Source organism: Pituophis catenifer, unplaced genomic scaffold (assembly GCF_029215685.1).
Source record: "Pituophis catenifer annectens isolate HBS135680 unplaced genomic scaffold, rPitCat1.0.hap2 SCAF_10, whole genome shotgun sequence".
NCBI classification, from domain to species: domain Eukaryota; kingdom Metazoa; phylum Chordata; class Lepidosauria; order Squamata; family Colubridae; genus Pituophis; species Pituophis catenifer.
In genome coordinates this window covers 31,477,132-31,502,097 of record NW_027256890.1, presented here as the reverse complement: position 1 = coordinate 31,502,097, position 24,966 = coordinate 31,477,132, and the positions used below count along the sequence as shown (strand labels likewise).

General features: G+C 51.5%; 1 protein-coding gene across 1 annotated transcript in view; it reads left to right on the top strand.

Annotated features, from left to right (window-relative positions):
- LOC139322200 (maestro heat-like repeat family member 5) overlaps positions 1-539 on the top strand; it is a 36,712-nt gene extending 36,173 nt beyond the window's left edge. Inside the window, 2 exon segments of the mRNA XM_070951215.1 lie at positions 191-256; positions 376-539. Coding sequence (XP_070807316.1) covers positions 191-256; positions 376-539 — 230 coding nt within the window.
- Positions 540-24,966: the final 24,427 nt, after the last annotated feature.

Sequence of the window (24,966 nt, the reverse complement as noted above, 5' to 3'; positions counted from 1 at the left end):
CAAAAACATAGGAAGAACAGCTACCCCTAGTCCTTCTTATTATTAGACAGACCCAATCCCTGGAACCATCCCGTAAAGTCCCAAAGCGACTCTTCCAAGTGGAAACCAATGAATTGCACGTTTTTTTCCTGAATCAGTCGATTTAGCCGTCTCTGTTAACCCCACCAACGTTTTCTTTTTACGTGCCCAGGCTGCTGCGCGCAATACATGCAACCAGAAGTGATGACTTCAAAACAAATGAAAGAAGTTTTCCTGGGTGAGTTTCAAAGTTCCCTCGCTTGAAACAAGGAGTTTTTCTCCAGAAGCTCTTTCGCTGATCAGGGCTGGTTCTCAGGGTTGATCCCGGAAATCCTTTGTTTTTTGGATTCGTTTCAGGTCTCCAGGATCTGCAAGGCGATTCCGAAGCCTCAGTGGCTCAGGCTGCAGCTGACTCAATGCAAGAAATCTTTCGGCAGTGTGGCCATCTGATCAAGCCGGGTCTTGTTAGTAGTCAACTCCCCTCCAAAGTCATCAGGAGGATCTCCGAGACCAAGCAATAATAGTTTCATAGTTTCATAGTTTTCATTATTGTCATGGCACCTCATAGAATGAAATTAAGTGCCATCCTCACTGTATATTATACTTTTTAAAAACCCTATAATAATAAAACAAAAACACACTTCCTTCACATTGTATGCAATTGAATTAAAAAACCCTGGTATTGTATTAATATTGCACTGTACGTAGAATTGTATAGTTACTGCTCTGGGATAGAAGCTGTTTTTCAGCCTATTTGTCCTTGTTTTTATTGTCCTGTACCGTCTGCCAGATGGTAATAGTTCAAAAAGAGGGGGGCCCAGGATGAAATGGATCCTTAAGGATGCTTTGAACTTTCTAAAGCCAGCGGGAGCTATAAAGCTCTTCCAAAGTGGGGAAGGGGCAACCCATGACCCTCTGGGCACCTGCCTTCCAGCTGGTCTTTGGGGAAAGCGAGGAAGCGTGAAGATAATTCTTACATCGCGAAGGACCACGAAGGAACGTCGCAGAAACAAGACCTGGCAGGGAGATTGTGGAAACAGGCCCTGGAGATAGACAGAACAATTTAATGTCAGAGAGAGGAGAAGGTTCCACGAGAAGGTCACAGAGCCACAGGTGCTATTGGAGAAGGGCGGTAGCAACCATCAACCATCGATGATATCTGGAACATCTCCACTCTTGGTCGTCTTCCAACAGAAATAGGAACGCCTAGAGTAGGGCAGATGCAGAGAGCTGAACACTCCGTGGGGGGAGATCTAATGTCCTCCAAAAAGATGCTCATTATTATCCACATAGATGGAGCATTGAATAAAAGCCTTCAGGAAAACCTCTGGATCCCAAAGGCGTCTTCCCATGGGCCCTGATCTCCTTTGGAAAGCATGCGACGTTTCTCAACTTAGTTTGTTAAGCCAGAAGGTGGCCGAGCACTGGTCCCCTCCTCATATCTGTTCCTGGCAGTCCTTTCAACTTTCAGCCCTGAATGAGCCCAGCCTCATAGGTTGTAAGTTGGACCGGTCATAAACCAGGTCATCCTGCGTCCGTGATCGATTTAATGACTTTTAAATGGATTAAGGGAGTTGTTCAGTACAGACATTGTCAATAATCATATATTCATGTGCGTCTCCTAGGGGAAATTGTTTTTAGAATAGAAGAAGAAGAATAGAATAGAGCTGGAAGGGACCTTGGACAGGGGAGAAATGTAAAATTTGTTACTACCGGTTCTTTGGGCGTGGCTTGGGGGGGGTAATGTGACTGGGTGGGCATGGCCAACTTTGTTTTTTTAACTTTTCAAAGCATTTTTTCTGCAAATGCAAAAAAATGCTTTGAAAAGCCTCTGCCGATCAGGCAACACAGCTGGGATTGTCAGAGGCTTTTAAAGCATTTTTTAAAAAAGCCTCTCTGCCAATCAGGCAACTCAGCTGGGATCGGCGGAAGCATTTTTTCGGCGGAAGAGGTTGTAGAAAAAATGCTTTTAAAAGTAAAAAAAAAGCCTCTGATGATCGTGCGGGTCAGCTGGGCATGGTGTGTGTGTGTGGGGGGGGGATGCAGGGATTTTTGCTACCGGTTCTCCGAACCACCTGCCGCCATCGCTACCGGATCGGGCAATCTGGTCCGAACCAGGAGATTCACCCCTGACCTTGGAGGTCTTCTAACCGAACCCCTGCTCAAGCAGGAGAATTTACACAATCTAAGATAACTTTGTCTTCTTAAAAGCCTCCACTGATAAAGCACCCACAACTTCTGGTGGCAGGCTGTTCCCCTGGTTAATTGTCTTCTTTGTTAAGAAGTTTCTCCTTAATTCCAGGTTGCTTCTCTCCTTGATGAGTTTCCGTGGTTTCTTCTCCTGCCTTCTGGTGCTTTGGAGAAGAATTGGACCCCGTCTTCTTTGGGGTAGCCCCTCAAATACTGTGAAACTGCTATCATGTCGCCCCTAATTCTTCTTTTCTTTAGAAAAGAATAGCGTCTAATTATGGTAGATGCCCCAAAGTGGAGAAAGGCAGACCAAAAAGGCATAGAAATATCAGGACAGGTAATTCTCAACTTATAACCGGTCATTTAGTGTCCGTTCGAAGCTACAATAGCACTGAAGAAAGTGTTTTACGTCCCTTTTTCACACTGATGACCGTTGAAACATGGTTGGTCCTCAACTTACGACCACAATTGAGCCCAAAGTTTCTGTTGCTAAGTGAGACATTTTTAAGTGAGTTTTGTCCCATTTTACGAACCATTCTTGCACCATTGTTAGGTGAATCTCTGCAGTTGTTAAATCAGCAACAAGGTTGTTAAGTGAATTGGCTTTGCTGGTCAGACGGTCGCAGAAGGGGATCACGTCACCCTGGGACACTGCAACTGTCGTAAATGTGAATCAGTGGCCTAGTGTCTGGATCTGGATTGTGTGACCCTGGGAAATGCTGTGGAAAACAGCCCTAAGTCACTTTTTCCATGCTGTTGTAACTTTGAATGGTCACTAAATGAACTGTTGTAAGTCAAGGACTACCTTACCCCAAGACTTTCCTTTCTTTTCGTTCTCCACTTTCCGTTTCCTTTCTTTTCATTCTCCACTTTCTGCCAAGTTTTTCCAAATTCTTCCAGCAGATGGTGGCATAATCTTATGAGTCTTTCCTCAGCCAAGTTCTGTAAAAAAATACTAACCAGAATTTGATTTTGCAATTTTGGAATTTCCCGATATATACGGCATACCTTGTTTGGACTTTCTGAACATGTCCTGGTCAGTTTCTCAGCATGATTGGTTTTTCTTTGCCTCCTTCCAGATTTCTTTCTTTCTTTTTTAAAATCGACCTCTTTCCCTACTTCCTGGTTGTCGGTCTCTCAGCCCCTGAAGACTTCCTGACCAGGCTGTGATTTTAGAAGGCCAGAAAAAGGCAGATGGGTGCTGCCATCTGCTGAAAAAGAGACCACTTGGAAACCAAATTATATTTCAGAAAAACTGCTCGGAAGAGGAATGTTGGGAGTGCCTCCTAGGAGAATTCTGACATCAGTTTAGGGGACATAATAGGAAGCGTGCCTTCAATTTCTCCCTAATTCCTTCTCTGTCGGTGCTAAGGAAAGACAAAGAGAAGGAAGTGAAAGGTTAATGTTGATTGAATGAAGGCAAATCTATGCGTCCCAGGATAATGTCTATGGAGACTCTCAGTCATCCAAGTCACGGTTGTCCCAAAGGTGCCTTTTCAAGAGGCAACTGGACACTCTCGGTTTTCCTTTGAAGACATTTCGCTTCTCATCCAAGAAGCTTCTTCAGCTCTCTTGGATGAGAAGCAAAACGCCTTCCAAGAAAAACCGGAAGTCCGGTTGCCTCTGGAAAAAAACCCTTTGGGAGTCCCAGGATAATGTTGCAAGGTCCGATCTGGTTCCATCTTCTGAGTTTTTGGACCTGTGCTGGAATCCATCTTCAGTAACTTCTCCCTACCGGAATATGGGCAATTCTACGCTTCATTTTGATGTGGTGCCTTCCTATTGAGTGGTGTGATGATGGCCGGCGATTGGCTGTTGCCAAGCCCTCGGCTCCTAAGTACCTGATAAGCTGGTGGTAAATCAGCCCTCCAATTGACTGGAAGGGACCTTGGAGGTCTTCTAGTCCAGCCCGTTGGTCAAGCGCAGGAGAAGACACTTTTTGGAGGACATTAGTTTTCCCCCCAGGGGAGTGTTCAGATCTCTGCATCTGCCCTACTCTAGGCGTTCCTATTTCTGTTGGAAGACGACCAAGAGTGGAGATGTTCCAGATATCATCGATGGTTGATGGTTGCTACCATCCTTCTCCATTGGCACCTGTGGCTCTGTGACCTTGTGGAACCTTCTCCTCTCTCTGAGATTAAATTGTTCTGTCTTTCTCCAGAGACAGAGTGCCCAAAGGGTTGCCCCCTCCCCACTTTGGAAGAGCTTTATAGCTCCCGCCTCCTTAAGAAAGTTCAAAACATCCTTAAGGATACATTGTGTTAAATCAGGCGCAGGAACAGAAGACGTGACCAGCTCGATACATTAAGTAACTTTATTAGTTACAAAGTAGCAAGACAAGACTGCTGGCGCGCTGCCGGAGCTCTCCTTATATTTGCTCCCGGCAGACGCACCGCCCCTTGACAGGGATTCAAATCTCCCGCCCGATGGCTAGCAGCCAATCAGGGCGGATGTCCTTATAAGGACATAACACTCCTCCCCCCTTAGTCCGGACTGTCAAATCTCGTCCACAAAAGTCACGTAATCGCGCAGGTACGTAGGACGCCTCGGCACCCTAACTGACCTGCGCAGTCTCACTTCTTCTCCGTCTCCGGCCTGGATGGACGGGGCTCCTTCGTCTCCTGGTTCCCTCTCCGGAACTGGGCTCGGTTCGGCTGTCGAGTGAGCGGGGTCACCCCCAGCGCCTCCGGCCGGACCGCAGACCTTGGATGGCTGGTTCTGTTGGTCTTCCTCCTGGCCTGTGGATCTCTCGCCTCGTCTCGGTTGCTCGGTTCCGACCCAGGAAGAGCGTCTGAGTCTCGGTAAGTCTGTTTCTTGCTCCTCCCTGGTCTCCCGGGCGCTGCGGTTCGGTTGCGGTCTGGCCTGCTGCCGGTTGGGTGGTGGTTCCGCTCGGTGCCCTCGGGTCCGGTCCGCCGGCTGCGGGTGGTGCTGGCTTGCGTTGTGCTGTCCGACCTCGCAGGGGTGGCATTGGTCCCCTCGGTTGGGCTGGCATTGGTCTACCCCGTCTGGTTGGTGGTGGTCGACCTGGTCGGGCTGTTGTTGCGGGACTACCTCTGTGGGGCGGCGGAGGTCTCCCCTGCCGGGGTGGTGTAGGTCTCCCTGGCCGGGTTGTTGTCGGCTTTCCCTTCCCCCTAGTCCCTGGTCTACCGTCGGGTGGTGCCTGGGGTCATCCGGGTCGGGTTGTTGTTCCCTGGCTGTCTTCTGAGATGGGCGGGTGTCCCTCTCGCCGGGGAGTCATGTGCCACCCTCGCCCATGGGTAGTGGGGTGCCCATCTTGGCTGGGTCCCGGTCTACTCGCCTGGAACTGCGGTCTCCCTGGCTGGGCTGGCGTAGGCTGCTGTCACTGGTGGGGTGCGCTGCTCCTCCTCTGGGCAGGTCCCGGTCTACTTGCGGGCTGGGTTGGTGGTCCCTGGCCCTGTTGTGCCGGATGCCCACCTGGCTGGGTTGGTGTTGCCATCCCCCGAGCGGTTGGCCCCGGTCTACCTTGCTGGACTGCCGACGTGACAGTACCTGGTAGTGTGCCGGGCCGACCTCGTCGGGATGGCATTGCTCTGCCTCGCAGGGGTGTGGTAGGCCTACCTCGTCGGGGTGTCGTAGGCTTACCTCGCCGGGGTGTTGTAGGCCTACCTCGTCTGGGTGTGGTAGGTCTACCTCGCCGGGGTGTTGGAGGCCTACCTCATCGGGGTGTTGTAGGCCTCCCTCGTCAGGCTGGTTTTCGTGTGCTCCCCCCCACCTTTTCCGGAGTTGGTCGATGTGACGTCTACAGACCTGTCCATCTTCCAACTCGACGGTGTAGGATTTGGGGCCGGTTGTGCTGGCAATCTTCCCCTTCAGCCACTTAGGAGAGCCGTTGAAATTCAGCGCGAAAACTGAATCTCCCTTGCTGAAGGCGCGAAGCGGGCGGCTGGCGGTTGCGGTCACTTCCGGGCTGTATTGGGGGTGCAGCCGGTCCAAGGGTGACCTCAACCTTCTGCCCATCAGCAGTTCGGCTGGGCTCTTGTGGGTGGTGGCATGTGGCGTGATGTGCTGGGTGAGGAGGAAGTTGTCTATGCGCTCTTGCCAGTCTCCCGGGCCCATCTTGGTGAGGGCTTCTTTGGTGAGCCGGACCATGCGTTCAGCTTGTCCGTTTCCGGCCGGCCTGTACGGGGCGGACAGGGCGTGGCGGATGCCCAGTCCAGCCAGGAAGGACTCCATGGCCAGGGATGTGAGCTGGGGGCCGTTATCCGAGACCAGCACGTCCGGTAGTCCATGTGTGGCGAACAGGCGGCGCAGGGCTCGGATCGTCGCTTCTGTTGTGGTAGATGCCATGGGTACCACCTCGAGCCACTTGGAGAAGGCATCTACCATGATGAGGAGGTGTCGCCCCTGCATCGGACCCGCGAAGTCGATGTGGATCCTCGACCAGGGGTTGCTGGGTGTCTCCCACTTCGCGACTTTGGATTGCGGCGGTGCTGGGCGAACTTCTTGGCATGGGTCACATCTGGAGACCCATTGCTCAATGTCTCTGTCCATGGAGGGCCACCAGACGTAACTCCATGCCAGGGCCTTCATGCGGACGATGCCCGGATGCCCTTTGTGCAGAGTTTCTAATGTTCGCCGTTGCAGAGTGCTTGGAATCAGCACCCTGTCTCCCCATAGCAGACAGCCCTTTATGGTGGACAGCTCCTTCTGTTTCCTGGCGAACGGGCTGAACCTCTCCTCTGTCTTTTCCGATGGCCACCCTCTGAGGATCCAGGACTTCACTTGGCGGAGTGTGGGGTCCTTTTGGGTGTAGACGGCCACATCTGCGGATGACACCGGACAACTGTCGTCGTCGTCTATATGGAAGAGGTAGAGCGTGGGGGCTGGGTCTTTGACTGGGTTCTTCGATGGGCATCTGCTGAGTGCGTCGGCGTTTCCTATGGCTGTGCCTGGCTGGTGCACAAGCCTATAGGAGTAGCCGGCTAGGAAGATGGCCCATCTCGTCATCCATGGGGACATGAAGGTCGGAGTGGGTTGGTCGCCTGAGAGGAGTCCCAGGAGTGGCTTGTGGTCGGTGACTATGGTGAAGCGTCTTCCGTAGAGGTATTGGTGGAAGCGCTTCACTCCAGCCACGATGGCCAGGGCTTCTTTGTCCAGCTGACTGTAGTTCCGTTCCGCGCCGGACATCGTCTTTGAGAAGTAGGCGATCGGGGCTTCCGTGCCGTTGGGCAGTTCGTGGCTGAGGACTGCCCCCACCCCGTATGGCGACGCATCACAAGTCAGCTTGATGGGAAGTGTCTCGCTGTATTGGATGAGGACGCTTTTGGACGTCAATAGTCCTTTGATGGCCCGGAATGCTGCTTCTTCTTCCTGGCCCCACTTCCAGGAAGCCGATTTCCCCAGCAGGCGGTGGAGTGGCTCAGCAACTGTGGCTTTCTGTTTTAAGAAAATGGCGTAGAAGTTGAGCAACCCAAGGAAAGCCTGAAGCTCCGTTTTGTTTTTTGGGCTTGGAGCTTCATGGATTGCTTCCACTTTTGATTTGGTGGGGTGGATGCCCGTGCTATCAATGAGATAGCCCAGGAACTCGACTTCCTGTACTCCTATGATGCACTTGTCCCGCCTGACCCTCAAGCCCTTGGCCTTGAACCGCTGCAGGACAAGCCTGAGCCTTTCAAGGAGTTGAGCTCTTGAGACACCGGAGATGAGCACATCGTCGAAGTAAGGCACCACCCCTGGAATGCCTTGGAGGAGGCGTTCCATCATAGATTGGAAAATGCCGGGGGCAGCGCTGACTCCAAATTGGAGGCGGTTACATTTGAATGCCCCCCTGTGCGTGACAATTGTTTGCGCCTCCGCCGTTTTTTCATCCACTGGCAGTTGCTGGTAAGCCTGGGCCAGGTCCAGTTTTGCGAAAATTGAGCCAGATCCCAGAGAGTGCAGTAGGTGTTGCACTACTGGGACTGGGTATGCGCTCTGTGCCAACGCCTTGTTGATGGTACAACGGTAGTCGGCGCAGATGCGCACAGACCCATCATGCTTCAGTGGGGTCACAATGGGGGTCTCCCATGAGGCATGATCGATCGGTTCCAGGACGCCCTGGGCGATCAGCTTATCCAGCTGTTCATCTACTTTAGGCCGCAGGGCAAACGGAACTCGGCGGGGCTTAAGCCTAATTGGGGTGATTCCCTTATCCAGATTAAAGGAGATTGGCCTCCCCACAAATTTGCCCAGCTTACCATCGAAGACTTCCTTGAACTCTTCGATGATGGTGTCGAGTTCGTCCCTGTGGATTTCGTGGATGCCCTCGATGGAAAGCCCCAGCGGCTTAAACCACTCCACACCCAACAGGTTCGGTCGGCTGTGCTCCACGATGGTGATGGGCAGCTCTCCGTTGAAGTCGTTGTATTTTACGTGGATGGTGGCTCTGCCCAGGATTCCAATGGGGTTTCCGTTGAAGTCCACAAGCCTTGATTTCGGGGTTTTCAGCTGGGCCTTTTTGTAGGATGGCTTCAGCTGCTGTAGGTGCTGCCAGTCCATGATGGAGTAGGCGGATCCGGAGTCTACCTCCATCTTGCACGGTGACCCCTCTGCTAGCAGCGTCACATGGAACTTGGTGGTCCCCTCGCCGCTTGTGTGAGCGATGGTGGTCTGGTGCACCGTTCTGTTGCGGGGATATTCCTCCTCCCCGCGCCGGGACTGGTTCGAGGACCGTTTGGATGTCCTCTGGTTGTCTTTGCGATTCTCGCGGAATCGGGGTCTGGGCGGTTCCGGGGCTGGATCTGTTGCTCTGCAGGCCTCGGCAATGTGCCCCCTCTTCAGGCATCGACGGCAGGTCGCGTCCCTCCATCTGCAGGTTGCCCTGAGGTGGTCGCCTTTGCAGCTGCCGCATCGTTCTCCCCGGTCGCCATGCTGTGGGTTTTCCCGCCTGGGGGGGCGGGAAACCTTGTGGACGGCTCTTTCCTCATCAGACTCGGATTGCGTGGTTGAGTCGTCTGATGAGGTCAGGCCCGACTTGTGGATCTTGTGGATCCCTCTAGCTTTCACCACCGCGGCGGCTGCCTTCTCTGATGTTTCAGCCGCTGTTGCTTCGTCGAGGACGTCTTTGAGTGGAATCCTCTTCCGGCTGAGGAACTTCTTCTGCAGCCCCACATCTCGCATTCCAAAAACAACGCGGTCTCGGATGGCATTGTCCACGTTGTCGAACTCGCAGTTGGCAGCGATTTGGCGAAGCGCTGCCACGAATTCCTTGATGGATTCACCTTCCCGCTGGTTTCTCTGTTGGAAGGTGAACCTGTTTGCGATTGGGGTGCCTGTGGGTGCGTAATGCTCCTGCAGGACTTCTTGCAGGTCGTTCCAGGACATTTCCTCAATGTCCCTAGGTGCCACGAGGTCAATCGCCATCTCCAGGACGTCCGATCCGCAGTGAGCCAGGAAGAGGGCTCTTTTCCGTTCATCGTCGAGGTTCTGGTAGCCATTGCCTCGCAGGAACTGCCGGAATCGGACCATGTACGACCTCCACTTCTCTCGGGATGGGTCGAATGGATTTAGTGCGGTCATCGGGGCTTGCGGGGTTGCCATTCTGGAAGTCGCTGTGGTGTAGTGACTTCAGCTCTGTGGGCGATCGTGCCGTGAGTCTTTCTCAGGTTCTCTTCTCTAGTCCTTCGTCGCCAGTGTTAGATCAGGCGCAGGAACAGAAGACGTGACCAGCTCGATACATTAAGTAACTTTATTAGTTACAAAGTAGCAAGACAAGACTGCTGGCGCGCTGCCGGAGCTCTCCTTATATTTGCTCCCGGTGTTGTGGCCCCGCCCTCTGAGCCTGTCCCATCGGAGGAAGAAAGCTCCGAGCATGAGGAAGAGGAGTCAGCCAGGCCTCCCTCTCCAGGCCCCTCCCCTCTGGCATTGTCTCAAGTGCCGGCCGAGGGAGAGGAGACAGCTGATTCGAGTCAAAGTGATAATGACACATCATTCCTGGACGCACACCTCCGAAGGCGTGATAAACGTTTGCAGCAGCTTGGGAGGCGTGCTAGGGATTAGAACTGAGTCACTGGACCACACCCCAGAGACCACACCCCAGAGACTATATAATAGAGAGTGGTGGTCAAGGATCTTTTGTGACGAACAAAGCAAAACCTTGGAGTCACTAAAGCCTCGTCCGGAACTGCTGGGAGGAATATTATTTCTGTTTGGACTTTCTTGAACGTTCGTATCTTATCTGTCTGTTTGTGAAAATAAAGTAACTTGGCAGACGGTGTGTCTATCGCTGCCAAGTTGGAGATAAGAACTGGGTGCGTTCCAAAGTGTTTCCTTAACCCTCGACTGGCTGTGTGTGTGTGGGGGGGGACGGGGACAGATCATCTTGTTCGTCACCCCATACTCCATCGTTAACCCACGATGGACCAACAGCTGCAGCAGCAGTTACAGCAGATACTGCAGGCCAATCAGCTTCTGCAACAGCAAGTAGCACAGCTAACTGCCCAACTTGCTTTGGGAAATGCTCCTGCAGCTCCACCTCCTCCCCCTCCCCGCCTGAGATGCCCAGTGAACGTGCCAGATAGGTTTTCTGGGCAGCAGGAGATGTTTCCGGCCTTCTTGGGACAATGCCAACTGTTTATGGCAATGAGGCCGGAGGATTTTCCGGATGACCGGGCTCGGGTGGCATTTGTTATCAGCTCCCTCTCGGGCACTGCCGCCCGATGGGCCACGCCCCTGTTGTTGCAAGATAGCCCCTTGCTCCTGGACTTTCAGGGCTTTTTACAACACCTGCGCACCATGTTTGAGGACCCCCTCCGGGTGCAGACGGCAGCGAGGCGCATCAAGGACCTCCGCCAAGGCAAGCGCCCCCTGCAGGACTATATTGCAGAGTTCCGACTGCTAGGCCAGGATTCGGCTTGGAATGAGGTGGCGCTGATGGACGCCTTCCAGGACGGCCTTTCCGACGAGATGCAGGACGAGCTGGTTCGTGTGGAGGCGCCACCGACCCTCGATGCGCTGGTGACCCAATGCCTGCGTATCGACGCCCGCTTGCAACGGCGACGGCCCCGTCGGGCTCTTCCGGAACCATTGACAGCGTCGGCACCCCCGCGTTTCGCACCGACAGCGCTCCGAACCGCACAGCGTTTTGTGGCGACGGCTGAGGAGCCTATGGAGCTCGGAGCAGCCAGACCTCAACTGACGGCCCAGGAGCGGATGCGGAGACGTCAAGGGGGGTTGTGCCTCTATTGCGGCGAGGCGGGACATTTTGCCGCCTCGTGTCCCCGGAAGCGGAGTGGACCGCTCAGGCCTGTTCCGGAGTCTCGGCGTGACCTGCCGGGAAACGGGCCAGGCCTGGCCTAGGGGAAACTCTGGGTCAGGCACGTGACCATGCCCCGCCGGAGTCGGCGGCTGTGGACTGTGAGCCCCCTCGGCACCTGATTTTGAACACCCGGGTGTTGTTGGCTAACCGGTCGGAGGGGCTCCAAGCGCACGCACTGGTGGACTCGGGGGCCACCACGAACTTTATGGACCAGGCCTTTGTGGCCCATTACAAAGTCCCCTTGGTTCCAGTGGACCCTCCGTTGAGGGTTGAAACTATAGATGGGCGGGAACTCGTGGCGGGGCCCATCAAAACCGCTACCCAGCCCTTGCGCCTCGCCATTGGAAACCACGAGGAGGCGATCCAGTTTTACGTAACGGCGGATCTGCACTTTCCCTTGGTCCTGGGGATGGCCTGGCTTCGGGCGCACGACCCTCAGGTGGCGTGGTCGAGAAACGCCATCTCGTTCCCGAGCCTGCAGTGTGTCGACCACCTTCGCCACACCTGCGCCGGCCAGGACGTCTCTGCCCCAAACGTCTCCTTGCCTCCGGAGCTGACGCCCTTCGCCGACGTGTTCAGCGAGAAGGAGGCGGACCGCTTGCCCCCGCACCGACCCTACGACTGTGCGGTGGACCTAATGCCCAACGCGCCCCTGCCTTCGGGACGCCTGTACTCCATGTCGGAGCCCGAGCTGGCCGCCTTGCGGGACTTCCTGGAAAAGAACCTGGCCCGTGGGTTCATCCGGCCTTCGACCTCCCCGCTCTCGGCCCCGGTCCTCTTCGTTAAAAAGAAGACGGGGGACTTGCACCTGTGTTGCGACTACCGGCGCTTGAATGCCATCACAGTGCGAAATCGCTACCCCCTGCCGCTGATCCCGGAGCTGATGGAGAGGTTGCGGGAGGCCTCGATCTTCACTAAGCTCGATCTCCGAGGGGCTTACAACCTGGTGCGCGTGAGAGAGGGGGACGAGTGGAAGACGGCGTTCGGCACGCGGTACGGACACTTCGAGTATACCGTCATGCCGTTCGGGTTGACCAACGCCCCCGCGGTCTTCCAGCATTTGATGAACGATGTGTTCCGGGACATGCTGGATCGGTTCGTGGTGATCTACTTGGATGACATTTTGATCTATTCCCGGACCCCGGAAAGTCACCTCCAGCATGTCCGCCAGGTCCTGCAGCGCCTGCGGGAGCACCAGCTCTATGCGAAGTTGGAGAAATGCTACTTCTTCCAGACTTCCATAGAGTTCCTTGGGCACATCATTACCCCCGAGGGCATCGCGATGGACCCGCACAAGGTGGAGGCCTTGCGCAGTTGGGAACCCCCGCGTCGGGTGAAGGATGTCCAGCGTCTGTTGGGATTCGCCAACTACTATCGGACCTTCATCCCGGGCTTCGCCACCCTGACCTTGCCGTTGACCCAGCTCCTTCGGAAGAAGGTCCCGTTCCAGTGGGGGCCCCCGCAGCAGCAGGCCTTCGAGGTCCTCAAGCAGGCCTTCCTCACGGAGCCAGTCCTGAGGCACCCCAATCCACACCGTCCGTTCGTGGTGGAGACAGACGCGTCCAACGTGGCGATTGGGGCGGTGCTGCTACAGGCTCCGGTGGATGGCGGCACTCTTTTTCCCTGCGCATACTACTCCCGGAAACTCAACCCTTCCGAGCGCAACTACACCATCTGGGAAAAGGAGTTGCTGGCCATCAAGGCCGCGTTCGAGGCTTGGCGACATCACCTCGAGGGGGCCCGACACCAGGTGGAGGTGCGGACGGACCATCGGAACCTGGAGCACCTCACCACGGCACGGAAGTTGAACCAGCGGCAGATCCGGTGGTCGTTGTTTTTTGCCCGGTTCAACTTCCACGTCACCTACATTCCGAGCAACCTCAACCAGAGGGCGGACGCGCTATCCCGTAAGCCGGAATACTTTTGCCCCAAGGACTCCCTTCCCCCCCGGACGGTGCTGCCAGCGGACTCCTTGGCCGCGGTCCAGGAACCGGTGGACCTGCGGGCTCAGGTGCTGGAAGCGCAGCGACGGGACGACTGGTCGCAGCAGCGGAGAGCGGACGTCGGCCCCGCGTCCCCATGGACTGTGGAGGAGGGCTTGCTCAGACATCGGGGTCGGCTGTACGTGCCCACGAGTCCGCTCCGAGCCCTCGTCATGAACCAGTGTCATGACAACCCCGCGGCGGGGCACTTCGGCTTCTTTAAGACTTTGAACCTGGTGACACGGACTTTTTGGTGGCCTCGGGTACGGCACGACGTGCACGCCTACGTGATGTCCTGTGTGACGTGCCGACAGGCCAAAGCCGCGTCCGGCCCCCCTCCTGGACTCCTCCAGCCACTGCCGACACCGGAGAGACCGTGGGGAGCCATCTCCATGGACTTCCTGACAGACCTGCCCCTGTCCGCTACGTACACGACCGTCCTCGTGGTGGTGGATGCGCTCACGAAGATGGCACATTTCATCCCGTGCCGCGGCCTGCCCTCGGCCCGCACCACGGCTCGCCTGTTCCTGCAACATATCTTCCGCCTCCACGGCCTGCCGGACCGGGTGGTTTCGGACCACAGGGCCCAGTTCACGGCCCGCTTCTGGAAAAGCCTGATGGCCGCGCTGGAGGTGCAGGTGTGCCTGTCGTCGTCGCACCATCCGGAGACTGACGGGGGCACGGAGAAGGTCATCGGCATACTGGAGCAGTACCTCCGCTGTTTTGTCAACCAGCAGCAGGACAACTGGGCCGAGTACCTTCCCCTGGCGGAGTTCGCCTTTAATAACTCCCAACACACCTCCACCCAGATGACCCCGTTCCATGCCAACGTCGGATACCATCCACGGCTTTTCCCGTTGACCATCATGGACTCCCCTGTTCCCGAGACCCGGGACTTCCTCTCAGAGCTGCAGGCGGTGCAGCAACTGGTGCGGCGGCAGCTGATCCGGGCGAAAGAGGATTATAAACGGTTCGCCGATCGCGCCCGCCGGGCGACGCCACCGCTGGAAGTAGGAGATCGGGTGTGGTTGTCCACGAAACACCTCCCCACGGACCGGCCGGTACGGAAACTGGCCCAACGCTTTATCGGTCCCTTCCCTATCGAGGCGGTCATCAATCCGGTGGCCTACCGGTTGACTCTACCCTGCTCCATGCGGCTCCACCCTGTTTTTCATCGGTCCCTCCTGGTCCCTGAGGCCCCCGCGAGCCATCTCCGCCGCCCGCCGACGCCTGCCCCCCCAGCCGCAGCCGACGAGGACGACGCCTCGACGTACGAGGTGGACAGTATCCGGGACTCCCGTTGGCTGAAGGGGCGCTTCCAATACCTCATCGCCTGGAAGGGGTACGGGCCCGAGGATTTCACCTGGGTGGACGCGTCTGCCGTTCAGGCCCCTGACCTGGTGCGGGCTTTCCACGAACAGTTCCCGTCCCGACCCCATCCCGACCGTCAGACCCGGGGGAAGGGCCCTGCGGTGGGGGATAGTGTTGTGGCCCCGCCCTCTGAGCCTGTCCCATCGGAGGAAGAAAGCTCCGAGCATGAGGAAGAGGAGTCAGCCAGGCCTCCCTCTCCAGGCCCCTCCCCTCTGGCATTGTCTCAAGTGCCGGCCGAGGGAGAGGAGACAGCTGATTCGAGTCAAAGTGATAATGACACATCATTCCTGGACGCACGCCTCCGAAGGCGTGATAAACGTTTGCAGCAGCTTGGGAGGCGTGCTAGGGATTAGAACTGAGTCACTGGACCACACCCCAGAGACCACACCCCAGAGACTATATAATAGAGAGTGGTGGTCAAGGATCTTTTGTGACGAACAAAGCAAAACCTTGGAGTCACTAAAGCCTCGTCCGGAACTGCTGGGAGGAATATTATTTCTGTTTGGACTTTCTTGAACGTTCGTATCTTATCTGTCTGTTTGTGAAAATAAAGTAACTTGGCAGACGGTGTGTCTATCGCTGCCAAGTTGGAGATAAGAACTGGGTGCGTTCCAAAGTGTTTCCTTAACCCTCGACTGGCTGTGTGTGTGTGTGTGGGGACGGGGACAGATCATCCGGCAGACGCACCGCCCCTTGACAGGGATTCAAATCTCCCGCCCGATGGCTAGCAGCCAATCAGGGCGGATGTCCTTATAAGGACATAACACATTTCATCCTGGGCTTTGGTGGTGCAGCAGACTAAAGCACCGTTAAGTAACACCAGCTGCCTGCAATTACTGCAAGTTCAAATCTCACCAGGCTCAAGGTTGACTCAACCTTCCATCCTTCCGAGGTAGGTAAAATGAGGACCTGGTTTGGGGGGGCAATAAGATGACTTTGTATAAAAAAGAACGCCACTTGGGGGGGGAGGCGAAAGCCCTACTAAGCAGGTATATACAAAAAAGTATGAAGGCTATTGCTTAACGCATTGTAAGCCGCCCTGAGTCTCCGGAGAAAGGCGGCATATAAATTGAACCAATAAATAAATTGAACCAATAAAATCTGTATCTGTAGTGTGTATTCTTTCAATAAAGGGGGATTCATTTTGTTTTTTAAAAGACCGTGCCTGTTTCCTTGCTGTAAACCAAAACCCGACCCACTAGAGTACTTGACCCTTCCCCTAATATCAGTCAGGGTTTGTGTGTGTGTGTGTGTGTGTGTGTGTGTGTGTGTGTGTGTGTGTGTGTGTGTTGCTTTTGTGGAGTGGGAATGCGTTAGCAAGATATGGATTACTGAGGCAACCTTGAAGTGCTCGGTTCTCAGTACACTTTCTCAAAACGTCTATGGTAACATACCAATGTGTTTCTTTTTATTAAGGCAATAATTCTCTCATGAAGACAGGAACAGGAGAAGGGCTGGGAAGCAACTTGAGGTGCACATTGATTAAATAAATAAGAACTGCAATGAGACTTGATTATTGGGTTTGGGGTCTGGCAGTTGATTCGAGAGAGATTGGTTTCAGAAGTGGGATTCACAATTTTCCACCTGCGATTGGCGGATGACTGTAGACTGGCTGTTGTGGTGAGTTTGATCCCATGTCCCATTGATCCCACTGTCACCTAAGGGCACCTTTAGGATGTGTGTAAGGCAATGACCTTTGTTTAAAAATCAGTTTTGGTTCTGCTGCCTCTGCCGTGCTGCCAGCTGAACTGAGCAGTGACCAGATGTGTCCAGAAGGCATGGGGGGATGGCTTTGGCTTTGGAGAGGCGAGTGTGACCTTCCTGGGATTGCCCCCGAGGTTCTGTGTTTAGGGAACACCAGTTTGGACCAGGAGTGGTTAAATACATGGAGCAATGGAAACAGCAAGGTTCAGTGCTCATCCTGTGCCCAGGGAAGTTGACAAATACACTGGATGTTCTTCATGGGGGGAGAGGTAGTTGCAGTGACCAAAAGTCTAATGCAAATTGAGAGGGTGAAAACCACTCCTTCCCTTGAACTGCCAGCTCCCCCACTTTTGAAGAGAGGAGGATGACCTGGTTCCAGGGAGCAGCCGTGGGAAAGCAGGGTGCAACACCTTCACCCGTCGGAGAAGGAGCCAAATTCAGCTCTGACAGGCAGATCACGTCTTCAGGGAGGAGAGAGGGGAAGGGAAAGTCACAGTGGTTCCTCACTTCGTGAGAAAATCAACTAGACTGCAGACAGTGAAATCACAGAGGCACAAAACTCAACCCATGAAGAGCTAACAGAAGCAAAAGCAGCTGACACCACCACAGAAGCAGTTGGACTCTTCCCTTTCGTAGAATATAGGATCATAGGTCTGGAAGGGACCTCAGAGGTCTCCTTGTCCAGCCCCCTGTTCAAGCAGGAGAATTTATAGCATTCCAGACAAATGGTTGTCCAATCTCTTCTAGAAGACCTCCAGTGATGGGCCACCCACAACTTCTGAAGGCAGGCCGTTCCACTGATTAATTGTTCTTACTATCATGAAATTCCTTCTTAGTGCTAGGTTGTCCCAAAAGTGCTTTTTCAAGAAGCTTTTTCAGCTCTGAAAAGGCTTCTTGGATGAGAAGCAAAATGTGTTCAAAGGAAAACCAGAAAGTCGAGTTACCTCTTGAAAAAGTACTTTGGGGACAACCATGACCTGGAAGACTGAGAATCTCCATAGACATTTAGTTCTAGGTTGCTTCTTTCCTTGATTAGTTTCCATCTATTGCTTCTTGTCCTGCTTTCAAGGTGCTTTGGGGAATAGGTTGACCACCCTCTTGTTTGTGGCAGCCCCTCAAACACTGGAAGACTGCTATGCTATCATCCCTGGTCCTTTTTTTCCCTAGGCTAGACATCTCTAACTCCCCCAATTGTTCATCATTTGATTCCTATTCTGTCTTCAAATGCATCGTTTTAAAAGCTTTAAGAAGCTTTTCAATACCATATCCTTGGTTTCTAAAATTGTTCTTTCCTCCCTCTTGTGGTTAATGTTGAAATAATACTTAAATGTTAGCGTTCAGCACCCTCTTATGGCTAATGTTGAAGTAAACTTTTGAAGGCAACTCAGGTCTCCTTCAAGATGTAGTTTGTAATCCACGGAGGGATGAAGCAAAAAGAATAAAAGGAAAAAAATTTGCGATGATTGTGAAAAGTATAGAAAAATAGTAAATTCTCTATTATTTCCAGTAGTTCCAGGTCAGTCTTGGGTTTTTTAACAGATTGCCTCAAACTTGGGCTTCTAAGTAAAAATGATCCTTCATTTCTTTGGTGAGAAAATGGAGTTCACCAAGTTCTATTCCCTCCCCCCTTATCTCCCTTGACCAATCCAGTTCGTGCAAGATGTTTTCCTAACAGTCAGTCTGAGTGCAGGTTGGTAAGATCTCCCTCCTTCCTCCAGTTATGTGACCTTGGAGCAGCTTCCAGAGGCAGCACAGCTTTCGGTTTCCCCAAAACATCCTTCTCCCATCATTCGCCCTCCCTCCACTTCCCCATGGCAGCAAAGCACAAGCAAAGCATAAGGTGGCAGCTGACAATCTCTCTTTTTTACTGTAAAGGTCAGTCAACGACTGTAAAAAAGATAAAGTAAAATAAAGATAGTGGGTTTGATTTGATGTTCATCTTGCAGCATCTTTTCTCACTCACAATTTTTTCTGCCTTTAAATAAAACATATGAGTCCAGAATAACAGAGTTGGGAGGGGTCTTGTAGGTCATCTAGTCCAACCCCCCTCCCCCAAGCAGGAGACCCTACACCAGGGGTGAAATGCTCCCGGTTCGGACCGGATCAGGGGTGGGTTCTAAAAAATTTTACTGCCAGTTCTGTGGGCATGGCTTATTTTGTGGGCGTGGCTTGATGGTCATGTGACAATTCTTTAGGATTTAGCAGAGATACTGGTCTACCAGGCTTTTAACTGCTTCCAGAGCTATACCAGTCTACTCATTTATTTTTGCAGAGTTTAAACAGTTTTTTTCCTTCTAGCCATCAGCTGGGACTCAGGAGGCAGCAATAGATTGCGGGTGGGACCAAATAAAAGGTAAGAATAATGCGGAGGGGCAGGGAAGAGAACCAGTTCGGTGATGTCATATCGTCACCGCTACCGGCTCGGCAGAACCGGATGGAACCGGGAAGAAACCAGTAGCAATGGCAGCAGGTGGTTCAGAGAACTGCCCACCTCCCCATGCCCAGCTGAGCCACACAATCATCAGAGGCTTTTTTTTTTACTTTTTTCTTTGGCTGAAAAAATGCTTTTAAAAGTAAAAAAAAAGGCCTCTGACAATCCAGCAACTCAGCTGGGATTGTCAGAGCCTTTTAAAAGCATTTTTTCTACAACCTCTAGCCAAAGTGGTTGTAGAAAAAATGCTTTTAAAAGTTTAAAAAAAAAGTTGGCCATGCCCCATCACCAACCTACGCACACAGAACCAGTAGTAACAAATTTTACATTTCACCACTGCCCTACACCGTTTCTGACGGATGGCAGTCCAGCCTCTTCTTGTAAGCCTCCAGTGATGAAGTTCCCACAACTTCCGAAGGCAACTTGATTGTTCTCCCTGTCAGGAAATTCCTCTTTATTTCCAGGTTGAATCTCTCCTTGATCGGTTTCCATCCACTGTTCCTTGTCTGGCCTTCAGGTGCTTTGGAAAATAACTTGACCCCCTTCCTCCTCTCTGGGGCAACCCCTCAAGTAGTGGAAGACTGCTATCATGTTTGCCTTGGTCCTTCTCTTCACTACATGCCCAGTTCCTGCAACCATTCATCGTATGTTTTACAGAAGATGACAATTTTTTGTCAAGTTCTTAAAACAACTTGAAAGTCTACAAAACATTCATGAATGTGCCGAAATGGATAAACTTACCCTAGAACTAAAAGAAAAAGATGATTCGGAATTTTATGCGGTTTGGGAAGACCAGCCGTGCCCAGTTCCTGCAACCATACATCATATGTTTTAGCCTCTAGTCCCTACTCTAATCATCTTTGTGATTGATATGATATGATCATCTATGATCTATGATCTAATATGATATGAATCAGACCCTACCTTTCTATCCAAGTCATTATAAGAATATTATGGTGTAGCTGAGCCTCCCAAGGTCCCCACTTCCTCCCAATTCATCTTGAGAAGATTAACCAAAGGTGGCCTTGGGAGAGACAGGAGGAGAAAAATGTACTTTGGGACTTGCAAGATTTCATGAATGCAATAAAAACAGATCTTGTACTCCTGGTTGAGCCTCTTGTCTGGACTACCTTGCAGGGCTAACAAGGACGATTGAGATGGCGAGCTTGAAAAATCGAGAAGTTTTGATCACAAAAGAGGAGAGGTGTGATTGTGACTATCCTACTTGAGAATTGCACAAGTAGGATAGGGTGGGAAGTTTGGAAGAAATCAAATGGAAAGTTGTTTTATTGTTTTCCAGAGTTTTCAAATCTGGGTGACTCTTTTCTATAAAGGCATCACCCAATGTCTAGTGGGCTGGGATGTATGGGGAGGGATTACATACATACAATAAGCAGAGGAAGGGATTACAAGAGAGTAAGCAGGCACACAATGGGGAATACTGTACAGGCTGTACAACTGGCTTTATTGCATTTCTTTCAATGAATATTCCCTATATTCCTTTTAATCCCTTTCTCTTCAATGAATGTGGACACAATTCATTTTCTTTTTGACAATTACACCAGCATTCAGATAAGCATTCAAAGGGCAACAGTAGACTTTACTTGCAATCATGTGATTTCCATTTAGTGACCAGCTTAATGACAGAGCTACTGTCAGGGCTATCTCCACTCAATCCCTAGGAAAGAAAAACCCTTGACTCCACAAATCAGAGAAAAGGTACTTTTACTACGAACATGTTGAATATAGCAAGGTCAGATAAGATCTGAAGAAATTTTGAGCGAAGTAACAAAGTGAAGCAAACCCCTCAGTAGCTAGGCAACCAGAGTTCAATTATTGGCCAGAGAGATGTTTTAGGAAAGCTTCTGGTTCAGGTGCATCAGTTCTCCTTCCCACATTCCAATTCCTGGACAGGTGCCCTTGAAAATGTCAAATAACCCAAGGTGGCCTCCCTGAGGCCAGGCCTCTTCACCTCCTTCATGCTTCCCTTCCAAGATACCCTGTGCTTCCTCCCCACCAAACCACGAAGATGCCGGCTGATCCCAGCTATCAATCCCAGTAGCAATGGGGACTATCTACAGTCTAGGCATGGTCTTTGTCCACTGCATTCCTTCCTCCCCCACCACAGAGTCATCAGGAATCTAACAGCAGCTGATGATTTCAGCAAAGCCAACCATGACAGGAACTGAGAATGTCTAATCTAGTGAAAAGAAGGACTACGGAAGACATGATAACAGAGTTCCGGTATTTGAGGGGCTGCCACAAAGAAGAGGAGGCCAACCTATTTACCAAAGGACCAGAAAGCAAGACAAGAAACAATGGATGGAGAGAAGCAATTGAGAACTATGGAAAAAATGTTCTGGCAGTTAGAACAATGAATCAGTGGAATGACTTGCCTTCAGAAGTTGTGGGTATTCCATCACTGGAGGCTTGAGGAAGAGATTGGACAACCATCTGTCTGAAATGGTCTGGGGTTAGGGTTAGGTCTCTTCCAACTCTATAATTCTATCTTCTATTGTGCGCCATCCATCCCAGCTGCAAGATCAACAGTGGCACGTATCTTCTGAAGCTACCACTATCCAAAGGTGTGCAGGTAGCCAGAGGGCTGATTTCACATTGACAGAAGAAAAAATACTGATAAACTATTATTTTTCAGTAAAGTCAAAGTTTAACATGCTGATTTTTCCCTGTTTGTATGTTTACAATTTGAATATTTATATTATCTAGGTATTTTTCTCCCTTTTTCTTAATTTCTTACTTCATTTGTTTGTTTTCCATGATGTTTCAATGCCTTTTGTTCTCTTTTCCTCTTTTGTATATTAAACACAATTAAAACAAGCCTTGAATATTAAGTGTGATGGGGATCAAGTTTGAAGCCAGTCAGATGTCTACTCCTGTGATCAGAAGGAAACTCAACTCGGATATTCATCTGTTTTGGAGTGGAGTTGTGCACCCCAAAAACACTGGGGTGCCTCAGTGGTGGGTTTCAATATTTTTTACTACCGGTTCTGTGTGTCAAGTTTCCGAAAGAGGCCCTAATTAATTCATGAGCCATGATCCAAACTTCAAAGGAAATATAGTCATTTATTAGGAGCAACATTCCGGCAATACTCGGATGCAGTTAGGACTGATCCCACGTAGATTTACATTCCCCTATGACCCTGTCTCTCCCCTCCTCTCTGGCCATGTCATAAATCACATTCTCCAATTAACCACTTTGGCTGGCTGTGAAACCTAACACCCTCCTTCTGATTGCGGTCAGAAAGAATGTATGGCATTCACTTCAGTTCTCCCTCCCTCCTGCTCATGGCAACTTGAAAGCTTTGCAAGTTGACACTGTGGGTGTGGCTTGGTGGGCGTGGCATGGCTTGGTGGGTGTGGCTTGGTGAGCATGGCAGAGGAAAGATACTGTAAAATCTCCATTCCCACCCTACCCCAGGGGAAGGATACTGTAAAATCTCCATTCCCACCCCAATCCAGGGGAAAGTTACTGCAAAATCCCCATTTCCTCCCGATCAGCTGGGGCTTGGGAGGCAGAGAATAGATGGAGGCAGGGCCAGTCAGAATTTTTACTACCGGATCTCTGAACTATTCAAAATTTCAACTACCGGTTCTCCAGAACTGGTCAGAACCTGCTAAAACCCACCTCTGGTGTGCTTCCATCGAGGGCTCCTTTCTTAGAAGTCCTGAATTTGCAGGTGGGAGTTGTAGTCAGATAGGTCTTGTGTTTTGTCTCCAGGATGTTGCCACAGATTTGCTCTGGCTGTGAGGGCTTGGTGGGTATTTCCATGGGATTCACCTCTTCCTCCTTGTACAACCTCAAGACCATTTGCCAAGCAGAAACTTCCTTTCTGCAGAAGGGGATCCATTGTACTTCCTCATCTGGTGCACACAAGCCACTGTGGGAGGGGAGCTATCTGACGCTGTCTTCAAGCCAGTGGTGGGATCCAGCCGGTTCGCACCACTTCGGGAGAACCGGTTGTTAACATTCTGAGCAGTTTGGCAAAGTGGTTGTTGGAAGAAATCATTAGGGAAGAGAACCGGTTGTTAAATTACTTGAATCCCACCCCTGCTTCAAGCTCCTGCTGTCCTGGCATGGCAGTTGGACAAAGGAGCCAAAACAGAGAACTACCATGCCAGGAATTATGCTACATAATGGAGGCCCAGCCCAGCTCTCTCCAGGTTTCACTTTTCATGGGAAACAGGCTGCGCTGGACCAAGTGGGTTCCCAGATGGAACAGCAGGAAGAGAGAGGCAGGTGTGCTTTGAGGCTGGATCTCCAGAGAGATGGAGTGTGATCACCACAATTTTCCTCCTTTTCTACCCTGCCCACCATCTTCCATGCCAGGAGCTTTGGCACAGCTGAGGATTTGCATTTCTACAATGGGATAGAAAAAGATCTCAAGTCTTGTTAACTTCCCCCCACCACCACCACCTTGAAAGAGGGCTCAGTCCAGTTCTGTCTAATTTCCCTCTCCTGCTGCTCCATGTAGGGAGCACCTCTGGCCACAAGGCCCCAAAAGACAAAGGAAAAGGAAAAATCAACCCTGACCAAATCCAGAAGAGGCAAGCCACGCAATACAAAACCATACAATCCACAATGAAAGAGAAAATACCAATTACTTCTCAGTGTCCTACATGAATGATTGCCATTATACTTAGTATGCACTGCCTTCTGCCTGATCTGAATTTTCCTTTCCCTGCTCCCCCTTGCACAGCAGAGAAATTGGAGAGGAGGATAAACAGGCACAAAATACACATCAAAAGCATGTAAATTTAAATAAATAAATACATAAATAAATAAATACTAAATAAATAAATACTAAATAAATAGATTCATGTGGTAGCTCCAGCATCCCCCAGTACACTACAGAAATGCCTCAGTGTGTTCCCTGTTTTGTTGCTGTTCTGTTTGCTCATACACAGAGAGATTACCTATAGAAATCATCTGTCTGTCCCCCCCACCCAAGACTGGAGAGATTGCTTAAACAAGCAAGGAGAGGCAAAAAAAAAAAGGGGGGGGGAGTCATCTCTTTAGTCAATCTCTCCTGTGCCTGACCCATTTTTTTCTCTTCCCCACTGCAGAGTGGAGAGATTGGAGAGGAAGGATTACAAGAGGTCAGATGAATGTGTGCTCCTGTGGGTCAGAAGGGAACTGGACTCAGGGTCTGAGATTCATCTGTTTTGAAGTAGAATTGTGCACCCCAAAACACAGGTGTACAGCCTTGGAGGGCTCCTTCCATACAAGTCCTGAATTTACAGGTGGAAGTTGTGGTGAGACAGGCCTGGCTCTCAAATCCTGAGCATTACCAGAGTTGCTCTACCAGTTAGTGCTCTAGTGGTCACTCAGGCCCGATCCTGGGCCTTTCCCATGGAGTAAAACGTCTTCCCCCTTGTACAACCACAATACTTTTTCCCAAGAGGCGACTTCCTTTCCGTAGAAGGGAGTCCATCATCCTTCCTCATCTGGCACACAGAAAACACGTAACACAACACGTTGCTGTTGGGAGGAGCATATCTGATGCTGCCTTCAACCACAAGCTACCCTGGCAGGGCAGCAGCTGTCTAGAGGACTGGACAAAGCAGCCAAAATAGAGAGCCAACATGCCAGGAACTAAGTTCACCAGACAAAAACAATTGCAGTTTGCTTGTGAGGAAGTGGTTTTAACTATGCAACGGAGTAAGGAAGGCTGTTCATAGAATCTGGGGAGCTTGAATCATCTAATCAATGGTTCTCAACATTGGCAACTTGTGGTCTTCAACCCCCAGAATTCCCCAGCCAGCAGTGTGTATCCTCACATCTCAAAGTTGCCAGGTTTAAGAACCTGGGAGAATTTAGGAGGGTGCGTGTGTCTGTATGTGTGAGTGGGTTTGGGATAGATTGAAATTCAAATTATGATGGAAGGAGTGGGTTTGGAGTGGCTGGAATTAGGGAGAATGAGGGAGCCGGGGGCAGGGAATGGAGTCCCCTCTGCTGAGTGTGCAAGCAGAAGCAGATGGAGGCTTAGATATGA